Below are 20,633 nucleotides of genomic sequence, written 5' to 3'. Positions count from 1 at the left end.
TATATATATATATATAACAACAGATGGATGACAACATGAGTCTGTCCACCCTATATGTACTAATTCGACCTAGATGGATTTGAGCCCGGGAGAGCGGCGGCTTATGCTCGGATATATACTAGTTATTTATCAAACTGTCATCCAACAGACCTCCGGTTGTGCACATAGTATGTGTGTGTGTGTGTGTGTTATACATAATTGTTTTAAAAAAAACAATAGATACATTATGTTGGCTTTCTTATAGTAGTAAGCTCGGATGCTTACAATTCTTGCTTTAGTTTGATTGATTCAGATTCATATCATCCGATCATTTTTTTTTTTGTCCTTCTCATGGCTCGGTCGGTCTTCAACCTTGGCTCAAATAGCTACCTCATATCCGATAAGTAAGCCTCCTGGTCTTCTATCGGTTGGTGCTCTTTTTTCATACTTCTTCTCTCATGAATCGTTGAATCTTCTCAGGATTCGTGATCACAACTTTTCGAAGTACACAATTTAAAATATAAGACAAAATTAAAAACTCCTAATAATAATAATAATAATAAAATCCTTTCAAATTTGTGTTGTCATAATTGACCTTGCAAAGCTATTTTCATTGGCCCAAATGACACTTTTTTTAAAAAAAATTAATCAAGATCATTTATGGTCCACCTGAAACTTTTGTAATCAATCAAAAGAAAGATAATGTCAAAAGTAAGATAAAGAGAAGGCACGCCAAAGGAAGGAAGAAGACAAAGTATGGTAAGGACGACATTTTGATGATAAAATCTTAGTTCAGCATTATATTTATTTAATAAAATTTATTTCAAAATTAGAAATTTTTTTTTATTTTAACATATAAAATGAAAAAAATGAATAAATGTGTCTATTTTTTATATTTTAAAAAAAAATATTATTGGAGTCATTATGGGAAGTCAAGCTCGTTCATATCGAACTCCACAGTCAGGTGGGTCCCGCGAGCCGGTAAAACAGACTCCTCATTGTCGCCCGTTCGATTCTGATCTGACGGTTGAAATCAAAGCAGATGAGCTCCCAAACCTTCCGCCTCGCTCTCCACGGCGATTAGTTAGCAAATTTAAGAAAATGCGAGGACTGCTTTGTTAAATTACTTCATCGCTCAAAAGTGACGGTTCGCCGTTCTGCTTTACTCACTCCGCTCTCGACTTTAATGGCGGATTCGAGCATCCTTTCAACTCTTTCAAAAACCCTGCCCTGCTTCGAGATTCTCGCTCGGGCCTTGATCTAGCTTCGTTTTCTGCGAGAGCTTAGCTATACGGCTCTGGACTTTTAAACCTAATGCCATAAGTATTCGAATCTGGAGAACAATTTTCTGCTATATTTCAGATTCGCGCCTCTTATCTCTGTCTGTAAGTTAATTTTGCCTTTTCTCTCTTCATCTTTTTTCTTACTTAATTAATCTCAGTGGAATGTAGCTTTCTTCTCGTTTTGTTGTTTATTATTGAGGCCTATCTTTTTAGCCTCATTCAGGTTTTATGAAAAAGTCGTTTTCGCTTTCTTTGCTTGATCCCTTTCTGTAACTTTTTTTTGTTCTTGTTTTCACTACAATGGCGGAAAAGAAGAACAAGCACTGTGTTTGTTCTTGCTTATAGAAGATCAGAAGAGCTCTTACCAGTTAAGACATGTAATTCACATGATAAGCCTTTTTGAAGAATTTTTTGAATTTGACATGCTTGTTCAGAAGTTGATGGGTGGGCGTCCATGGCTTCACTGAATTAGGTGTGGTGCTTTGAATGCGTTGCTCTAAAGAAGAGAAATTTGTTGAGAATATGGAATGATTGTGGTCATTTCTGTCTGTGTATGAATTATTTTTTTAGAAGTAGGTGAGGCCAACTTGATGGAACCTAGTACTGTAATATTTTCAACTAATTTTTATATTTGCTCTTAATTATTTGCCTTAGCTTTAGCCTTTTTCTTTTTTCCCTTTTTTTTTTAACTTATGTTTTCTTATCTTTTCTTGTCTTTTTTTTTTTTTTTTTCCTTTTCTTTTTCAACTTTGTAATTTTGCTTGATTTTCTTTTTCTTTTGGAATGCTTTTGGGTTATGCTGCTTTATTTGGTTCTGATTGTAGTCTTTTTGACCTTTCCCCTTGCAGAATTCTTTGGAACATTAAGGTAAAGTTTTGATTGGAGGAATTGGAGGGAATGAACATGCATTTTGCCCACAATTTTATTGTAGCTATTTGGTTCCAATGCATTTAATATGTCCTTGGATTTACCTAAGAATTGTTATTAAATACTAGTTTTCATGATAGTTCTCTACGTATTTCTAGGAACAATTGGAAGAAAATTTTATGAGTTCGTCATTATTTCAATATATATATACATATATATGTGGAAATTTACATATGTACCACACTGTTGTATTCTAACTTATCTGTGAACCACGCCCCAATGAATATAGCGTAGGAAATGAGAGAGAGAGAGAGAGATAGCAAGAGAAGTGAATAATAAATCCGATCAATCATGTTGACCTTTTTCCGATCTTTTAGCTAAAATTGGGTGTATCTACCATCTTTTGTACATGAAATGATCTCTCAATTTAAAACGGAGAAAGTATAATATGGTGATGTTACATCTGGCTGTCGACCCTTGAAGGTAGACGGGAGAGCTTTTGGATACCCCCAATATGATTGGAGATGTCGAGGGAGTAGATCTTGTTATATTTTGCCCATGTTTTAACGGAGCTTGTACAAGATATTCTAAGTATTTTACAGGTATAAGTCTATTGCTCAACTGCTCTCTGGCTTGTTCGGCTGGGTTATATGGCTTCAACTCGACAAGATCAGTTTGATAAACTAGGCTAGTATGTGCTATGGTTGGCTAAGCTCGATTGACTTTAGGTCAATAAGACTAGTTTGGTTGGTTGGGTTTGTCTGGCTGTCGATCCTTGATAGTTGGAGAGGGATCTTCTGGACACCTCTGGAATGATTGGAGATACTGGGGGGCTAGATCTTCCTTCGAGTCAGCTTCCTCGACATTTTGGTTGGGTCAGATGTCTCTTTGTCTTGTTTCCAACTGGACAACTTGGATTCAGGTCATTCAATCCTCTTTTGTGGCTTAGTCCACTTTGGTCTTGCTTGCTTTTGTTCGGACAGCTGCACTTGGTCGGGTAAGTAGATCTAATGGTCTTATGTTGGCGGGCCCTCTTTTGTTCTTCTCTTCTCTTTTGAATCGTCAGATCTCCTCAAGATCAATATTCACATATTTTTTATGTACATATTTTATTATATGACTCTCTTATTTCTTAAAAAACAATGTTGCGATAAGAATAAAAGAATTTAATACAAAAATAGATAATATTTATTCTTAATTCAATGATTCAATAATTGAACTTGATTTTCATGTCTTTTGTTCTTTTAAATAAGACATGACTAGACTCTAGCATTCCATATTTGCTTTGCATCTTTTCTCATCTGAATAAGTTGAAACCCAAGCGTTGTAATAGAGAACGTGTCGAATCCTTTGCTCGAAGTCCCCAACAAAGAACTCTTTCGTGTTGCCTTTTGGAAATTGGGGCGGTATTGCCCGAAAGGTGAAAAAAAGAAGAAAAATATTGTTTAAAAAAATAAAAGTGGTTGTGTTGTCAAATCAGGTGGGTCGTCTGATTTGTTGCTTGGTCCTCAACGGAGAAACGTTTGAACGTTTGACCAGACCATCGATCCGTCGACTCAAACTTCAACTACAAGACAATATATGACGACTAAACAAACCTTACAAGGAGCTGTTGGTGCTTTGTTGTTGCCAAGGTCACAAGAAGTTGCTGGTGTTTTGTTGCTGCCAGGGGCATAAGAAGCTGCTAGTGCCTTGCAGCCACCCGGTGAGGGTGCCGTGTCAATTGCATCGTCTGAATTGGATCGACTCCTTAGTATGAGGAGCTTCGATTTTACTTATTATGTTTTGATTTTTTTCTCGGTCTTTTTTTTCTTATGTGGTCTTTTAATAAACCAACGATATGCTTATACATGTAGAATTTACATGTAGCGCATCTCATATGACATCCAACATTTGATATTTCAACTCCTAGATGTGCTAGTTTAGTGAACTCCATGCACCGGTGTCTTTTTCAAGTTTTTTCTCCGCGGGTTGCTCTTCTTCTTGCCTGTGTCATGATCAACGCTCACCGTATCTTTTAGGATATTGAGTCTTGACTTGCCTGTGAATCACACCCATAGGAATTGAGCGTAAGAAAGGAGAGAGAGACAAAGCGAGGAGTGAACAATGATGAACAATAAATTGTATTAATAATGTTAATCTTTCCCGACCTTTTTGGCTAAAATCGTGTACATCTGTTCTCTTGTGTGCATTAAATGATCTTTCTATTTATAGGGAAGAGTGTACAATATGGTGATGTTATATTTTTGTTCTTAATTTAATGAGGATTATACATAATATTCTAGGTATTTTACAGGTATGAAGCTATTGCTCTGCTTCTTTCTGGCTAGTTCGACTAAGTTATACGACTTCGACTCGGCAGGATGGGTTCGATTGTTTGGGCTTAGTTGGTGTTATTGGTCGACTGAGCTTGATTGACTTCAGGTTGGCAGGACTGGTTCAGTTGGCTGAGTTAGTATGGTTGTCGACCCTTGATGGTAGAAGAGGGAGCTTCCGGACACCCCCGACATGATTGAGGATGTTGAGGGCTAGATCTTACCTTGAGTGAGCTCTTTATGGCTCAAATATCATTTTTTTTCTCATTTCTGACCGAACGGCTCAAATTCTAGTCATTTGATCATCTTTCGTGGCTAGATCGGCTTTATCCTTGCTTGTTTTGGCTCAAATTGTTACAGTCGGTCAGATAAGTGAGTCTCTTGATCTTCTGTCGGTGGGTTCTCTTTTGTCTTACTCTACTCTTCTGAATTGTTAGATCTCCTCAGGATACACATTAACACATTTTCAATGCACACACACAATTATCATGTCTTTAATCAACCGAATATTTTTTTTAAAGATTTTGTTTAGTCAATCAAATATATCACCCAAGCTTGGCATTGCGGCTGGACGAACCGTTGTACTTTCTCGAGCGCCCACTAGAGTAAACATCAACTATTAAAGCCATTGTCTTTATATTTTTCTCAAGTGGAGTCTTGATCTAAAAAGCATTAATGGCTTCGCCTCCTTCCTCCTCCTCCTAACTACTTTTGACGCTTATAAATGAACAGGACTTGGTCTCAACTATAATTCTGTGGTCCATGACAACGTAAGGATAGCTATAGACCGATAATGAGTGCAATATATCTACTCTACCCACAGCAATCGGTCTCAGTTTAAGTTACGAGAAGGAAGAGAATCTCGTCTCGTCTCTGTACTGTTACTTGTGCGAAACCAGCGGTGGAGCTTTCTCTCTTCTTTGGAAAACTACCAAAAGTGTTACTTTATCCATTTCATGGCCAGCAGCATAGTTGGTGATTTTTTTTTCCGGTCAGGTGGAATCCCATTTTGTCGAAGGTGGTGTTCTTTGTGTCTGACGCTGTAATGAAATATTAGTCCCCTTTCATTAAGATCGGCTTTGTTATCTTCTCATTTAGAGCATCTTCTCTGCTTTTCTCTTGAAATATTACTCCCCTTTCATAAAACGGCTCTGCTTGCTTCAATTTGTTAGCTTATGTGTTAAATTTTGTTTAAACAGCTGAGGGAGGGAGATTCTGTGGCATCGCATGCAGAAAAAACTCTCTTTGAAGTTCTTCCAGAGAAGTTCAGGAGAGCAGTAGCAGTCATGGATCCCCTCAACCTCAGAAGCAGCCAATTTGTGTGGCTTACTTATTCTGCTTTCCTCTTCCTCTGCTTCTCCCGTCAAGCGGCTGCAGACTTGAGCAGCGACAAGGAAGCTCTCCTTAGCTTCTCTACTGCAGTTCGCCATGGCAGGAAGCTCAACTGGAGGCTCGATACGCCAACTTGTTCGTCTTGGATTGGAGTCACATGCACCAAAAACGGAACCAGAGTCGTCGGAGTTAGGCTTCCTGGAATTGGTCTTATAGGAGACATCCCTTCCAATTCTCTCGGAAAGCTTGAAGCTTTGCAAGTCTTAAGCCTCCGATCCAACGAACTCACCGGCAAACTCCCACCAGACATATCCTCCCTCCCTTCCCTCCGCTTTCTCTACCTCCAACACAATAATTTCTCAGGAAATCTACCAGATTCATTTTCTCCCACGCTCAACTCTCTCGACCTCTCCTTCAATCTCTTCTCCGGCGAAATTCCGGCCGCCATCTGGAATTTATCTCAGCTTGCATCGCTGAATCTCGGGAACAACATTCTCTCAGGACCTATCCCTGATCTCAATCTTCCGAAGCTAAGGCATCTTAACCTTAGCTTCAACAATCTGAATGGCTCTGTACCCTTCTCTCTCCAAACCTTCCCTAATGATTCATTCACCGGAAACCTGCATTTATGCGGCCCTCCCCTACCCCATTGCTCAGCTGTTCTCCCATCATCTCCCTCTCCATCATTTCCCTCATCACCTTTCCCTCTACTCCCCAACGACCACCCCAAAAACTCAAACAAAAAACTAACAATTGGTGTAATAATCGCCATCATCGTCGGAGGATTCGCCTTCGTTTTCCTCCTAGCAATCATTCTACTTATATTCATTTTGAAGCGGGAAGATACAGAATCCAACGAGTTGACGGAGAAGAAGGTGTCGGGCATTGGAAGGAGGGGAGAGAAAGGGGAGGAGTATAGCAGTGGAGTTCAGGAGGCAGAGAGAAAAAAACTGTTTTTTTTCGATAGCTGTTCTTATAACTTCGATCTGGATGATCTTCTGAGAGCTTCTGCTGAGGTTCTGGGGAAGGGGAGTTATGGGACGGCTTATAAGGCGGTTCTGGAGGATGGGACGACGGTGGTGGTGAAGAGGCTGAAGGACGTGGCGGCGGGAAAGAGGGATTTTGAGCAGCAGATGGAGGTCATTGGGAGGGTTGGAAGCCATGCAAATATTCTTCCTTTGAGAGCTTATTATTATGCAAAGGAGGAGAAGCTTTTGGTGTATGAATACGCATCCGGTGGAAACTTATCTGCGCTTCTGCATGGTATGTGGTTTACTTCTGTGAAATTTCAGTTAATTTTGATTTTTGTCTTGGTTTTTTATGGAAGTAAGATTTTTTTTTTTAATTTCTTTCTGATTGAACTGATTGTGGTTTGTTTAGATTTTTGGTTCTAAATTATAGTTTCCAACAAGCTGCTTGAAACTGGTTAATATATTCATGCTATTTAATTGCATGATGGGAAAAATAATCCAATCATAGGTGCGTTTTATTTCCTGTTTATAATTATGATAAATTAGATGGTTGATGTGGTCTAATGTGAAATTTGCCTATTTTCAGATTGCGTCTTTTATGAAATTTTTTATTTTTTATTTTTATAAAAATTCAATTTTTTTAAGAAAATTTTACTTCCAGATTGCCTCTTGAATGTCTTCTGAATGCAAAACCAAAAAACAGATGAGTTAGATGGATGGATGGAAGACTGGATAATTTAATTTAAATTTTAATAGTATCTGATTCTCTTCCATGTGTCATGCTATGCTTTAGCTATTATTGGAACACATGAATCATCCAAAACTTGATTTTTAGTGGACTGCCGTGCTTATATTATACAAGGTTTAACTTTCAGCATTGGTCAACAAATTTTATTTTTTGTCATGAATCTCGAGTTGATTAACATGAATCGAAACATTCAAACTCAAATTAAAAATCACCCATAATTCCAATTTCAGCAAACTTACAATTAAACTAACCAGCTCGATGAGGAAGACTCGATGACGCCAAAATTGGCCCAATTTGAGTCAAATCACGCTCAGATCAAACTTTGGGTAGCTAATTTGAAGAACAATTAAATTTTAAATCTGATAAACTTTAAATCAAATGTTTCAACAAAACGAATCCAACGAGCCTAAAAGATCACTCTATTAAGACACTCAAGTATCCACAAAATGTCATCCAATCAAAAGAATCTCTTCGGGTCGTATAATGGAATGGTTCGAATTCCTATCTTATTTATTAGGAGGGAGGCCTCCTCCAAACTCAATATATAGAGCCCTATCCTCTTCACGAAAAGGGAGGAAGTGTCAAACCAGGAGACTAAGTCGAATTTCAGTGTGGTTATAGGCGAAGAACCCAATAAGTGTTTTTTGCTCCCACAGCTGACAACCACCTTCAACAACCGTCGTCCGCCCCCTGCTCGTTGCCACGAAGCCCCTTGCAAAGTCATGACGTATGATGTGGAGTAACGAAGCACCCTGCGGAGCAATGCGTCGTCCTAAACACAGTGTAGCAACACATCTCGAATATGGTGCAATGACACACCTCGAAGATGGTGTAACAACACACCCTGAAGACGATGTAACAACATACCTAAAATACGATGCAATGATGCGCCCGCATACAGTGCAATGACACACCTAAAGACGGTTTAACAATGCACCCTAAAAACCGTGTAACAACACACTCTAAATACGGTGCAACAATGTGCCTCGCATACGTTGCAACGACACATCCCAAAGACGATGTAACGACGTACTCCAAAGAAGATGTAAGAACACGCCTTTTAATAACTGCTTACAACAAATATATTCAGAATACAGTGACTTTCTCCGAATTCTTGAAGTTCTCTCATTGCATCTCAGCATTACATCGTGTGTGACCAATTATGACATACATGGTTCACAACTCATGTAGCTCCCAACTCCGGCCGCTGCGGCCTACAAAAGTTATCGCAACACACCATTACAGCATATGTAACCAATAATACGTTATTATAGCTCTCAGCTATGACCATTGACCTATATCACCAACTATAACCTACGCGAATCACAGCTCAAGCAGCTCCTAACTACGGCTTATGTGGTCTACGAACGTTTTCACAACTCACCACTACGACCTATATGATCAACTACTACCTACGTGACTCATAACTCATGTAGCTTCCAATTCCAGCATTTGCGGTCTACATGTGTTAATGCAGCTCTCTACTATAACCTATGTTTAGAAAACCAAACCAAACCAGCCAGTTCGACGACTCGACAGTGAACAGGCCGGTGGTCTGATTCGGGCTGGCTTAAAAAATGCCCCTGCATCGAACCAGATTGATTGAACCGGCTTAGAACCGGCAAAAACCTCCCGGTTTGACAAATCACTCATATCACATAAATTTTATGTAATTTACACATCTAATGCCTAAACTCTATTTTTTACATTTTTACCACCCAAATCACTCATATAACATCAAAAAATCACCATTACAAAGAAATTCAATTTACATAGATGCCACCAAATTTTATTTATTTACATATCTAACACTTAAATTCTATTTTTTTGCATTTATACCACCAAAATCATCCATATCATATAAAATATCATTATTTTAAAAAAGTGAAATACAAGTTTTTCATTCATAGATAAATATGACATGTTAAAATTGAATTTTAGGTGTTAGATATTTAAATACATAGGAATTGAGTGTTATGTAACCAAAATCATCCATATCATATAAAATATCACTATTTTAAAAAAGTGAAATACAAGTTTTTCATTCATAGATAAATATGACATGTTAAAATTGAATTTTAGGTGTTAGATATTTAAATACATAGGAATTGAGTGTTATGTAAATCTTATCTATTGTCATTTTTAAATATATTTTAAATTGCCGTAGGTCATCTAGTTGAATTACGATTCAACCCCGGTTCAACTTTTGAACCTTTAAACTCTCCTACTACCGATTCAATGGCCGGTCCAGTTTTCAGAACCTTGGTTATAATCTATATGACCAACTATAAATTACGTGACTCATAGTTCATGAAACTCGCAACTCCGACATTTACAGCCTACGAATGATATCACGGCTCCCAATTGAGGCCGTTGTGGCCAACCGATGCTGTTGACGTTACCGCCTATGGCCTACATGACAAACTACTACCATGACTTTCAACTATAACCTCTATAACAAGTTGAGGCTACAACCACTGTCTATAGCATTCACAACGGACCACTATCTCCATAGCAATTAACTATCACCTTCACGGCTCATTATGACTATTATTGTTGAAATGTCATTGTACATCAAGTTTATAATTTTATATTCCATAATTCAGGAAAAAAAGGGTATGTGTACTCACCATTACACGTAAAAAATCAGGTGTCTCCTGCTACTCTTCTTTTATATGTGTGTGTTGGATTGTGGTACTATATTGAGACGTTAATTTATTTCTCTATCACTGCGGATCTTCCGACACATTATTTTGGCGTCGTCTGTAGGAAACCAAGTCTCGTTGGGTGTAGTCTTGAAGTCTAAAACGTCTTGTCCTTTGCTTCATTTTCCAATGATATACATCAAGATAATTTATGAAACATTCTTCAATGTGGGGGTAACCTTCATTGTAATCTCGAAAATTCATTCACGATAATGTCCCGGACACGATTATGGTGGCGTTAACTTATCGCATCTTATTCAAACACAAATTCTATGAAAATCACTTCTAGACTGGGGGGCAACCTTCACTGTAGTTTCAAAAGGTCGTTTACGCCAATGTCTCGGGCACGACAATCATCTCATGTTTCATCCAGACATCAAGTTTTTTAGAACCGCTTATAGATTAGGGGGCAACCTTCATCGCAAGCACTTCCTCAACCCCCCCCCCCCCCCCACATCATACTGGAATTTCTCTTCAATTGGATCATCAAGCTGATCTCTTCAATGTCTTCTATGCCCTACGTGGTTCGCAACTCATGCAGGTCCCAACTCCGGCCTCTACGGCCTACGGGCGTTATCACAGCTGACCAATATGACATATGTGACCAACTACGACCTCCATTGCTCACAGCTCATGCAACTGCCAACTCCAATCTCTGTGCAATACAGACGTTTTTTACAACTTCTTGCTAAGGCATATGCAATCAACTATGACCTACGTGACACAACTCACGCAGCTCCCAATTCCAACCTCTGCGGCCTACGACGTTCTCATGCTTACTACTGCGGCCTACGTAATCAATTATAACCTACGTGACTCACAACCATGCAACTCCTAACTCTGGCCTCGGCGGCTTACAAACATTATTACAACTCTCTACTACGGTCTAATTGATTAACTACGACTTACATGGCTCATACCTCATGCAGCTTCCAACCCCGACCTTTGCGGCCTACGAACACTATTGCAGCTCCCAACTACAACCATTGTGGTCAACCGACGCTCCTGAAGCGATCGCCTACGGTCCGCATGACCAACTACTATCACAGCTTTTCATGAGTAATGATTTTATTAAAATCTAATACACATGAGGTCTATTTATTATAAAAGAAAATTCACAAAACAAAAAAAAAAATTGTGATAAGGAAAATTTTAAGTTATCTAAATTTAATTGAATTCCATACAATGACTTATTCTATGTGTCAAAATATTTAATGAACATTCATGTTCTGAATTAGAATAAATAAACCATTAATTTTTCATTCACAGAACTGTCCATACTCAACAATTAGTTCCAATTTAATATTATAAAATAATGGTCTTCCCATATACACATCTAATCATGTACTTAAAGATTGTTATAACTATTCTATCAACTTTTCTTTGAAAAGTATGGATGGCCATAGCACACCGGTTATTGTTTGTTAGACTAAATGATGTTAATATTTATGGGATATATTGGAAGGCTTGAGATATGTTATACAATTTGTCAAGGGATCCACACAGTAACTTTTGGCAGATTTATGAGATTCATAGCATATTAAAACAAATAGCTTTTCTTATCGGTTAGGTGGTGAATAACAGTTTGGTTTATTAGAATACCCTATCTTATTAGTCAAGTGGTAAAGATTTTACTCTTTTGTTAGGTTGTTTTGTTTGCCTTGAAAAAATGTATGCTTATATGAAGGCAAGTAATGAATTTTATGGATATTATGTTATTTCATATTGATGAATGCATGTTCAGTCCATTGATGAAAAATGTTCTCTCCCTCTTCCAAGTAATGAGGCTTATATGAATCAATTGAATGAGCAAATGACTAATTTTTTACTTGATGGTGGAACCAAGTTATGTATGTCTATGGCCTTCGACATCTATACAATTTGTCAAGAGATCCATATAATAATTTTTAAGAGATTTATGAGATTCATTGCATATGAAGACAAATAGCATGTTAGGTGGTGAATAACAATTTTTTTTTTTTATTAGAGTATTCTATCTTGTTAGTCAAATGGTAAATATTTTACTCTTTTGTTAGGTGGGGTTTTCTTTGTTTTGAAAAAATGCATGCTTATGTATTTTATGGATATTATGTTATTTTATATTGATGAATGTATGTTTAGTCCATTGATGTAAAATGTTCTCTCCCTCTTCTAAGTCATGAGGCTTATATGAATTAATTAAATCAACAATTGATTAATATCAGTTTTATTTATGTCCGGGGCAGGTCACTATCTGCCCTGGATTTGAAATTTTTTTTATATAAATAATAAAATTTAATAGTTTTTTTTAATGTAATTAAGACAATTTAGTAATTTCACCCCCCTCTCCCGGGGACATATTTTTGTCTAATACTTCAAAATAATTAAACATTTGGCAATTTTGTCCACACTAAAAAATAAAGTTGGTTTCGCCCCTCGTTTTGTTTTGTTTATTTTATGGGACAATTACACTTATACCACACAATTCTTATGTATTTATTTACATGACTAACACTTGAACATTTTGTTTTTCTCGGTTCTTTTTAAAGCATTGGAGTCGCTCATTTGTCTATTTCTATGTCGTATAGTTCCCTTATTTGAATAAATCTCTCTCACATATCAATACAAATGATTCAAATAGAAGAAGAATCAAATAGAAAAGAAATACGAAAAGAGACAAATAATTAAAAAAAAACAAGCGAAAGGCTTATTGATAGATAATCCTCGTGTGATGGGTTGAGAATATACATCCAAACATGATCAGATCGAAGTACCTCAAAACACAACATTCACGAAAAAAAATCTCTATGTAAATCACATGTAACTAGAGAATCAAAAAGTACATTTTTGTTCTGGGGTCAAAAGTCTTCCAGAGAAATGTATCCCTCTGATTGATTACAATCTTGAGGGATACCCAATAATACGCTCAATAAAATGAGGTTTGCTTATATTATCATGAACCTCGAGAATAGATCATTAAAGGATGTTTATTTCAACCAGGACCACCTCACTGCCTCGAGAGCCCATACCGAAACACATGGGAGAGGATAAGTCCCTCAAATCCATAGGTGAAGGATGGCCTACAATAAGTGAGGCATGGAGGAATAATCAGGTCGACTTGACAGGAACATCCTTATGCTTCAAAGGTCACTGAATCGTGAGGGCGATTAGACCAAAGTGAGTAATTAGACCGGGACGACCGATCGAACCCAAAATAAGTTATCGACGCGGGGCGGTCGATCGAACCCAAAAGATTGGGCTATCGGGTCGGAGCGGCTGACTGAACCCGGAAAGTAGGTCGATTAAGTCAGGATGATTGATCGAACCCAAAGTGGGCGATCGACACTGGGAGATTGATTGAACCCATAAGATTGGGTGATCCCACTGGGACAGTCGATCGAGCCCAAAAACTAGGTCGATGGAGCCAGGACGGCCGATTGGACCCAAATTGGTTGATTGATGCGGGGTGACCGATCGAACCGAAAAGATTAGGCGATTGGGCCAAGGCTGTCGATCGAGCCTGAAAAGTAGGTCGATCGAGTCGGGACTATCAATCTGACCCAAGAGTGCGTGATCAAACCACTGTGGTCGATCAAACCTAAAAGATTATGTGATTGAGCTGGAGCGACTGATCAATCCCATAAAGTAGGTCGATCGAGCCACGACGGACAATAGGACCCAAAGTGATCGGTCGATCGCTGGTGTGACCAATCGAACTGAAGTAATCACGCAGAAAAGCACACAAAAATGCAAAAATGCCAACAAATGATCATGCATAATGCAATAGAAACCCAAGGGCGCTCGACGGCGTATTGAACTCTTCCTAACGACCTTGCGTAGGTTCTAGGGTTGAATTGATGGAAAGTGATGTTAACGGCGTATCACGCAAAGCAACTCGACGTTGTCATCCCTTTACCTGACATGGGGTGAAGAGTTGACTCTCGAGAACTTTTCGCAATAAAGCAAATGGAGACCAAAGGTGCGTCTCCATCTGTCTGATCCTTCGATTTCACTTTTCCATCAAGTGAAATTGTTGGAGCAAATTGTAAGGTCTCACAAAACCTCGTCTTTCATAGGATTTTGGTGTTAGGGCTCAAGGGGAACGCTCAGATTCATAGGGGGTGTCCTCGAATGCCTTTGTAGTCTAAAGGCTTTCTCTAAGCACAAGAAAACCTAGTCCTTAATCCTCAACACATCCAGACCTAGGGGCTCTAGGAAGAAAAATGCGAGAGTTTAAGTGTTTATACCGCCGTGGTGATTTTTTGATATCCGACAAAGTTCAGAAAGAAGCTTTCTTTAAAAGGAGAGAAGACGCCCATGTTTTTTCCCCCACGAATGACAAAGCTCTTCCCATAAGGAGATTTTGGCGGCGTCACGAACTCTGGCTAAGGTCCTTTTCCGAAGTATGAAGAAGTTCTACTCAAGGGGAGATTCCGACGAGGTGGCACACAAGAAATTCCTCTTTTCCTCTATCTTCTCCGGAGGAGTGATGGCCGGAAAAGCAAACGGTGAGGAAGGAGAAGAAAATAGAAGAAATAAGTAAAAGGAGGAAGATAAAAGTGAGAAGTCTCAAAACACTCATGAATCTATCCAAAATCCCTCCACAAGCTCCTCACAGCTCTCCTCCTCTCTAAAAATCTCCAAAATGATCCCATTACCAAATGGATGGCTCCCCCAATTATCCCTAGCAAAAGGGGTTTATACCATGATTAACTGGGAAAAAATGACCGCTTACCCCATATGGGAACATCCCAGGTGAGCACAGGTGCCAAAAGTGGCCTAGGACCAGTCCATGGCTTATTTCCAGCTGTCAGACAGCGTTCTGCTAGAAAAACATAGGCCATCTCGTGAAAAAACTTATACCGCCGCGAACGGGTTAGTGGGGTGGCCGCGCTCGAAGGCTAGCGTAATTACGCCACTTGCTCTTTTTGGTCGACTTGGCTACGTGGCCAAGGGCGTGGTCAAGCCGCGGGCCACATACCGAACAGGTTGTGGACGACCTAGCGTGCTCACTCACAAGACAGATGTGGCCGCTCCTTTTTTAGGGGTTTTACACCATGTTCGAACCTGTGAAAGCCTTTTCTTAGCGAAAATAATGTTCCGGACTCATCTGTGCTATCTGTTTTGCAATTTGGGGTCAGCAGAACAATGTTTTGCCGACGAGTAAGCCAAATCACAACCCGATTTGCCCGTACCGTTCCGAACGATATCCGTCAATCCAGTCGAAGCCGTCTGACGAATGTAATGCTGATCAGCTTTAGCCTTAGCGAAAATTAGACCCCCAGCAAAGTAATTTTTTACCACATGTCAGAGGATCGAAAACAGATGTCTTGAACCCTGGGAGGTTGTGCACGCATGAAGCATACTCCCTGGTCGTTCAAGCGGACACCCTACGCTCCTGACATCGAAATGATAATGTCAACACATTCATAAATACATGAATGTTACTCAAATCATTAACATCACATTAAATAATAATAATCATAACTACCTTTTTAAAATTAAGTGCATCTTTTTATGTATAAGTTTATAAAGACACTGAGGTGTTAGAAGTGTTAATATCAAACTTTAGATGCTAAATATGTAAATACATAAGGATTATGTGGTGTGCATGTAGATTTTATTTATTTTTTTATTAATTCACTTTTCTTTTGTTATCTATTATTAGTCTCTATAATAATCAAATTTGGGTTACCGGATTGAAATTTTTTTTTTTTTTTTTTGTTTCTTTTTTTGCCAAATTTTTGCTGCATTTTTTGAGCAAAACCACTCTCAACTATAAAAGATCAAATTTTCAATGGTACATTTTATAAATAGCGATCTTCCATATGCTATATATGTAATCATCGCAAAAATGGGGCATTTAACTTCTATCTCCTTCTCCAAACAGGAAACAAAAATGCAGGAAGAGCTCCTTTAGACTGGGAATCCAGACTAAAAATCATGCTAGGAACAGCAAAGGCTATAGCTCACTTACACGAAGAAGCTGGCGCAAAGTTCTCCCATGGCAACATAAGACCTTCGAACATCCTCGTCACCCCCGACCTCCATCCCTTCCTTTCAGACCACGGTGTTTCCCAGCTCATAAACTCTCCCACCATCCCCTCCCGATCATCCGCCGCCTATCTCGCCCCAGAGTTCATCGACACCCGCAAATTCACCCATCAGACCGACGTCTACAGCTTCGGCGTCGTGCTTCTCGAAATCCTGACCGGAAAATCTCCGATCTGCGCTCCCGGCCACGACGAGATCGTTGATTTTCCGCGGTGGGTGCAGTCTGTCGTTCGCGAGGAATGGACTGCGGAGGTGTTTGATGTCGAGCTTATGAGGTGCCCTAACAACGAGGAAGAAATGGTAGCGATGCTTCAGATCGGGTTGGCTTGTACTTCGAAGGATCCGCACCAGAGGCCGAGAATGCAGCAATTGGTGACGATGATTGAGGATCTCCGGCCGACGGAGTCCGACGATCGCCGCTCGCCTGATGATGGCCGGTTGAAGTGATTCCGATAGGGTTTCGTTTGGTAGGTGCAGTGGTGATGATATAGTGGTAAGGTGTTGGCGGTGATTTTCTAAGTATTTGGTATGTGGTTGTGAGATTGGTTCGGTGCATTTGAATTTAGAGCTAATTTGGATTTGATTCGAGTTGAGTTTGAAGTTAATTTCAGTTATGCTCTAAAAAATGAAAATTTAAAAATTCCTTATTTTAAATTTTTTTGAGCAAGCTCTAATCATTATTCCTGCAAATGATCCCAAAATCTTTACTTTTATATGTTTAAATTGGGGCATATTTAAGAACCAACATTTCATCGATTTTTCAAATTCACACTCCAATATCAAATTCATGGTAAAACCCAAACTCATAATTTTCATTTTTTTTATCAAATTCTCAATAGTTTGATCGTGTCACGCGTAAATACATCGGTTCAATAGTTTAAAAAATTCACTTTTGAATGATTAATTTGCAAAAGTTAATGTTTTAATTATCCCAATTTTTAATTACAATTTACTTTAAGCTCGATTTTGTTGTTTAAGTTTTACTTGTCTTACTGAAGGATATGTGTGGACTACAAATGGAGGACATTCGTGGACTACACTGATGCCGCTTGCCCGAAGGATAGCTACACCTTGCCTCGGGTTGAAGCGCTCATGGGCATGATAGTCAACTATTTTGTAATGAGCTTCCTCAACGCATTCATCGGCTACCAACTGATCAAAATGAATCTGATCGATACAGAAAAGACTACATTCACACACCGCTTCGCCTCTCTAGCTTGACCCCCGACCCCTCTTCTCTCGCACACTCATGCCACCGGCAAAAATATATGTGGAGGCCAGGCGACTCCATTCTGCGATCTCAGAGAAGGGAAACAACCAGCTTATCAACCGGGCTACAATTCTTTCCTTATATATAATTTTGACCCCCAATTATTAAATTAAGGAAAAAGGACACTTTTGTAATGTGGTACCGCTCACCTACCACATCTCACATACCGTTCACCTACCGCTCGTCTACCTCCCACCTACCACTCTCTTGCTTCTATAAATAGAGTGTGTGTGAGGCTTAAGAGAGCAAGGGAAGAGATCTTAAGCTACCACAGATGAGGAGAGAATAGCTAGAGAGGAGAACATCTTCAGGCATTGTATTAAGGTGTCGCTTGAGATGGAGGCCATGGAAGGAAGATGATGGCTCATCTCTATGTATAAGTTATGTACTCTCCATTTTTTTGTCTTAGTAAACTATTTGATCGATTCCCTCCTGTGGACGTAGATCCAGTTGAATCGAACCATGTAAACGATCTGTGTTTGCTTGTGTTTTTTGCGTTTCATTTCTATGACAGGAAGTACATCTCACAATAATATATATATATATATATATATAAGATTCGAATATTCGGTATGTTCCTATGACAAAATCAGCCTCACCTGAAAATAGGGGGATATTGATATGTCATCAAAATTATCCAAAACTCTGATTTTAGCAAACTTAAAGTAAAATTGACCGACTAAACGAGACAAAGTTGGTCCAATTCGAGTCAATTCATGTCCAAATCAAGCTATTAAGCAATTTTTGAAAATTTTGGGTGGTTAATTGGAAGGTCATATTAATTACAAATCTGACAAGCATAAAATAGAATTGAGCATCTCGATGAGACAAATCTAACAAGTCCAAGATCATTCAATTCCGACATTACCATGGCACTCAAATGTCTACAAATTATTGTCCAATCAAGGTTTCTCCCAAACTCGATAAATTGAGCTCGACCCCTTCAATAAAGGGGACCATACCTTGAAGTGGAGGATGCCCAACGTTTGAAGAAGAAATAAGTGAGGTCAAATGTTTTATTGAAGATCCAATGAGCACCACCTCCATCTGTTGTGGAACACGATCGACCACCGCCTTCCAGCCATCGTCGAACACAGTTAGACAACTCCTGCTCATTGAAACAGAACCCCTCATGGAATTAGGGCATACATTACAAAATCTCAGCGTAAGTTGTGGGGTAACGAAGCACCCGACAAAGCAATATATTGTCATGAATATTGTGCAACAACACACCCAAAAAATAGTGTAATGAATCACCCTAAAGAAGTTGTAATATTGCACAACGCACCCCACAAATGTTATAATGACACACCAATGACGGTGTAACAACACTCGCATATGTGTAACGTCATTCTCTCAATACGGATCATGACTAACATCGTATATCAAGGATCCGAAAACAACTCCCTGCAATAACTACTTACAAATGACGTACTCAGAATATAATGATCTTCTTCAAACATATGAAGTTTTGTCCTCATAATTCACAATTCATTGCAGCTCCTAACTCTGGCCTCTACAGTCTATGCACGTAATCGTAGCTCATAGATATGGCCTATGTTTCTGACTACAACTTACGTGGTCCACAAACCATGCAACTCCTAACTTCAGCCTCTGTGGCCTACAAACGTTAGTGTAGCTCACCACTATAGCTTATGTAATTAACTATAACCTACATTATCTACAGTTCATGCAACTCACAATTCTAGCATATGTGGCCTATAAACGTTATCACAGCTCACCACTATGAACTACATGACAAATAATAGCCTACGTGGTCAACGACTGATGTAGCTTCTAACTATGGCCTCTACAATCTAAAAATTTTATTACATCTCACCACGACAGCCTACGTGATTCACAGCTCACACAACTCCTTAATCTAGCCTCTACAACATGCAGACATTATTACAGCTCACTACTATGGTCTAGGTGGCTCGTAACTCATGCAACTCTCAACTCTAGCCTCTATAACCTAAGGACATTATTGCAGCTCAATACCACGACTTTTGTGACCAACTATGTTTTGGGTGGCTCACAACTCCTACATCCCCCTACTATGGCGTCTATGTTCAATCGACACTCCCGAAACAATTATATATGACCTTTATGGCAAACTACTATCTGACATTCAACCATGACGTATAAGATAAGGTGACGCTATAGCCATCACCTACAACATCCACGATAGGCTATTGTTTTCATAGAATATCATTGAGAGCTACATTCATTACAGCCTGATTATGGCTAATTAAAATGAACTACTATTGTATATCAACGATGTTCAACTTTATAACTTCATCTTCCTTAATTTAGGGGAGTTGACATATGTACTTACAATTATATAGTTGACTATTTTTATTGTGCTAACCCGTATGATTTTTTTCTCATTTTCAAGAATTCCCATGTAAAAACTTGAAGTGTCTCATTCTGCTTCTCTTTTATTATCTAAATTTGTGTTGGATTCTCTTACAATGCTAAGATTTTAAATAATCACTCTACTACCGTGAATTTTTTTCCGGCACACATTCAATAATATACACCTGATTATGATGACAAACTTTTGTTATGTACCAATAATTAACTTTTGGTGCTTTACACTCTGTGTCTACCATCCAAATTTGAGTTGAACCAGACATGATTTTGGCGGGTTAAATATCTTTTTTACTTAACTTTTTAAAAATTAAATGTACTTTTTTTTATATATACATTTATAGCACCATGATGATATAAATGTAAATATCAAACTTTAGATATTAGATATGTAAATCCATAAGAATGATATGGTACTAATGTAAATTTCCCAAAAACAAAACTAAAACGTGATAAGGGAAGGCTTGGAAAACAATAGAGGAGACAGAACTAATCTTTTCCTTATGTTTTACTTCATAACTTTACATTTAAAAAGTTAAATTTAACATGTTTTTTTCAAGCAAAATGTGCTCCAATATTTTGCACATTCATTAAAAATAAAATGAACAATCACAAAATATCGATTTTGAGCACTCACATTGCTCCAAAAAAACATGTTTTTATGAGCTAATAAATTGAACCGAGATTATTCAACTCAAAGAGTTTAAGCTCGCAAGTCATTTACTTAATAACCTTACAATTATCACCCTTAATTTGA

The 20,633-nt window shown here is 38.6% G+C and overlaps 1 protein-coding gene across 4 annotated transcripts; it reads left to right on the top strand.

The window, feature by feature from the left end:
- Window positions 1–1,115: 1,115 nt before the first annotated feature.
- LOC110024412 (probable inactive receptor kinase At5g58300) lies at window positions 1,116–16,821 on the top strand. 4 transcript variants are annotated; one of them, XM_020724367.1, is made up of 4 exons: window positions 1,319–1,364; window positions 2,111–2,129; window positions 5,644–7,039; window positions 16,070–16,821. In XM_020724367.1, exons 3-4 carry the CDS (start codon window positions 5,731–5,733, stop codon window positions 16,678–16,680), a joined length of 1,920 nt encoding a protein of 639 aa, XP_020580026.1. In that variant the 5' UTR covers window positions 1,319–1,364; window positions 2,111–2,129; window positions 5,644–5,730; the 3' UTR covers window positions 16,681–16,821. The 4 variants fall into 4 exon arrangements, with proteins under 4 accessions (XP_020580025.1, XP_020580023.1, XP_020580026.1 ...); XM_020724366.1 differs by lacking the exon at window positions 2,111–2,129 and having other exon boundaries at window positions 1,116–1,364; XM_020724364.1 differs by lacking the exon at window positions 2,111–2,129 and having other exon boundaries at window positions 1,116–1,364; window positions 5,177–7,039.
- The last annotated feature ends 3,812 nt before the right edge of the window (window positions 16,822–20,633 follow it).

Source organism: Phalaenopsis equestris, unplaced genomic scaffold (genome assembly GCF_001263595.1).
Source record: "Phalaenopsis equestris unplaced genomic scaffold, ASM126359v1 Scaffold000256, whole genome shotgun sequence".
Lineage (NCBI taxonomy): Eukaryota > Viridiplantae > Streptophyta > Magnoliopsida > Asparagales > Orchidaceae > Phalaenopsis > Phalaenopsis equestris.
The sequence above is the reverse complement of the archived record's forward strand: the minus strand, read 5'-3'. Positions and strand labels throughout refer to the sequence as shown.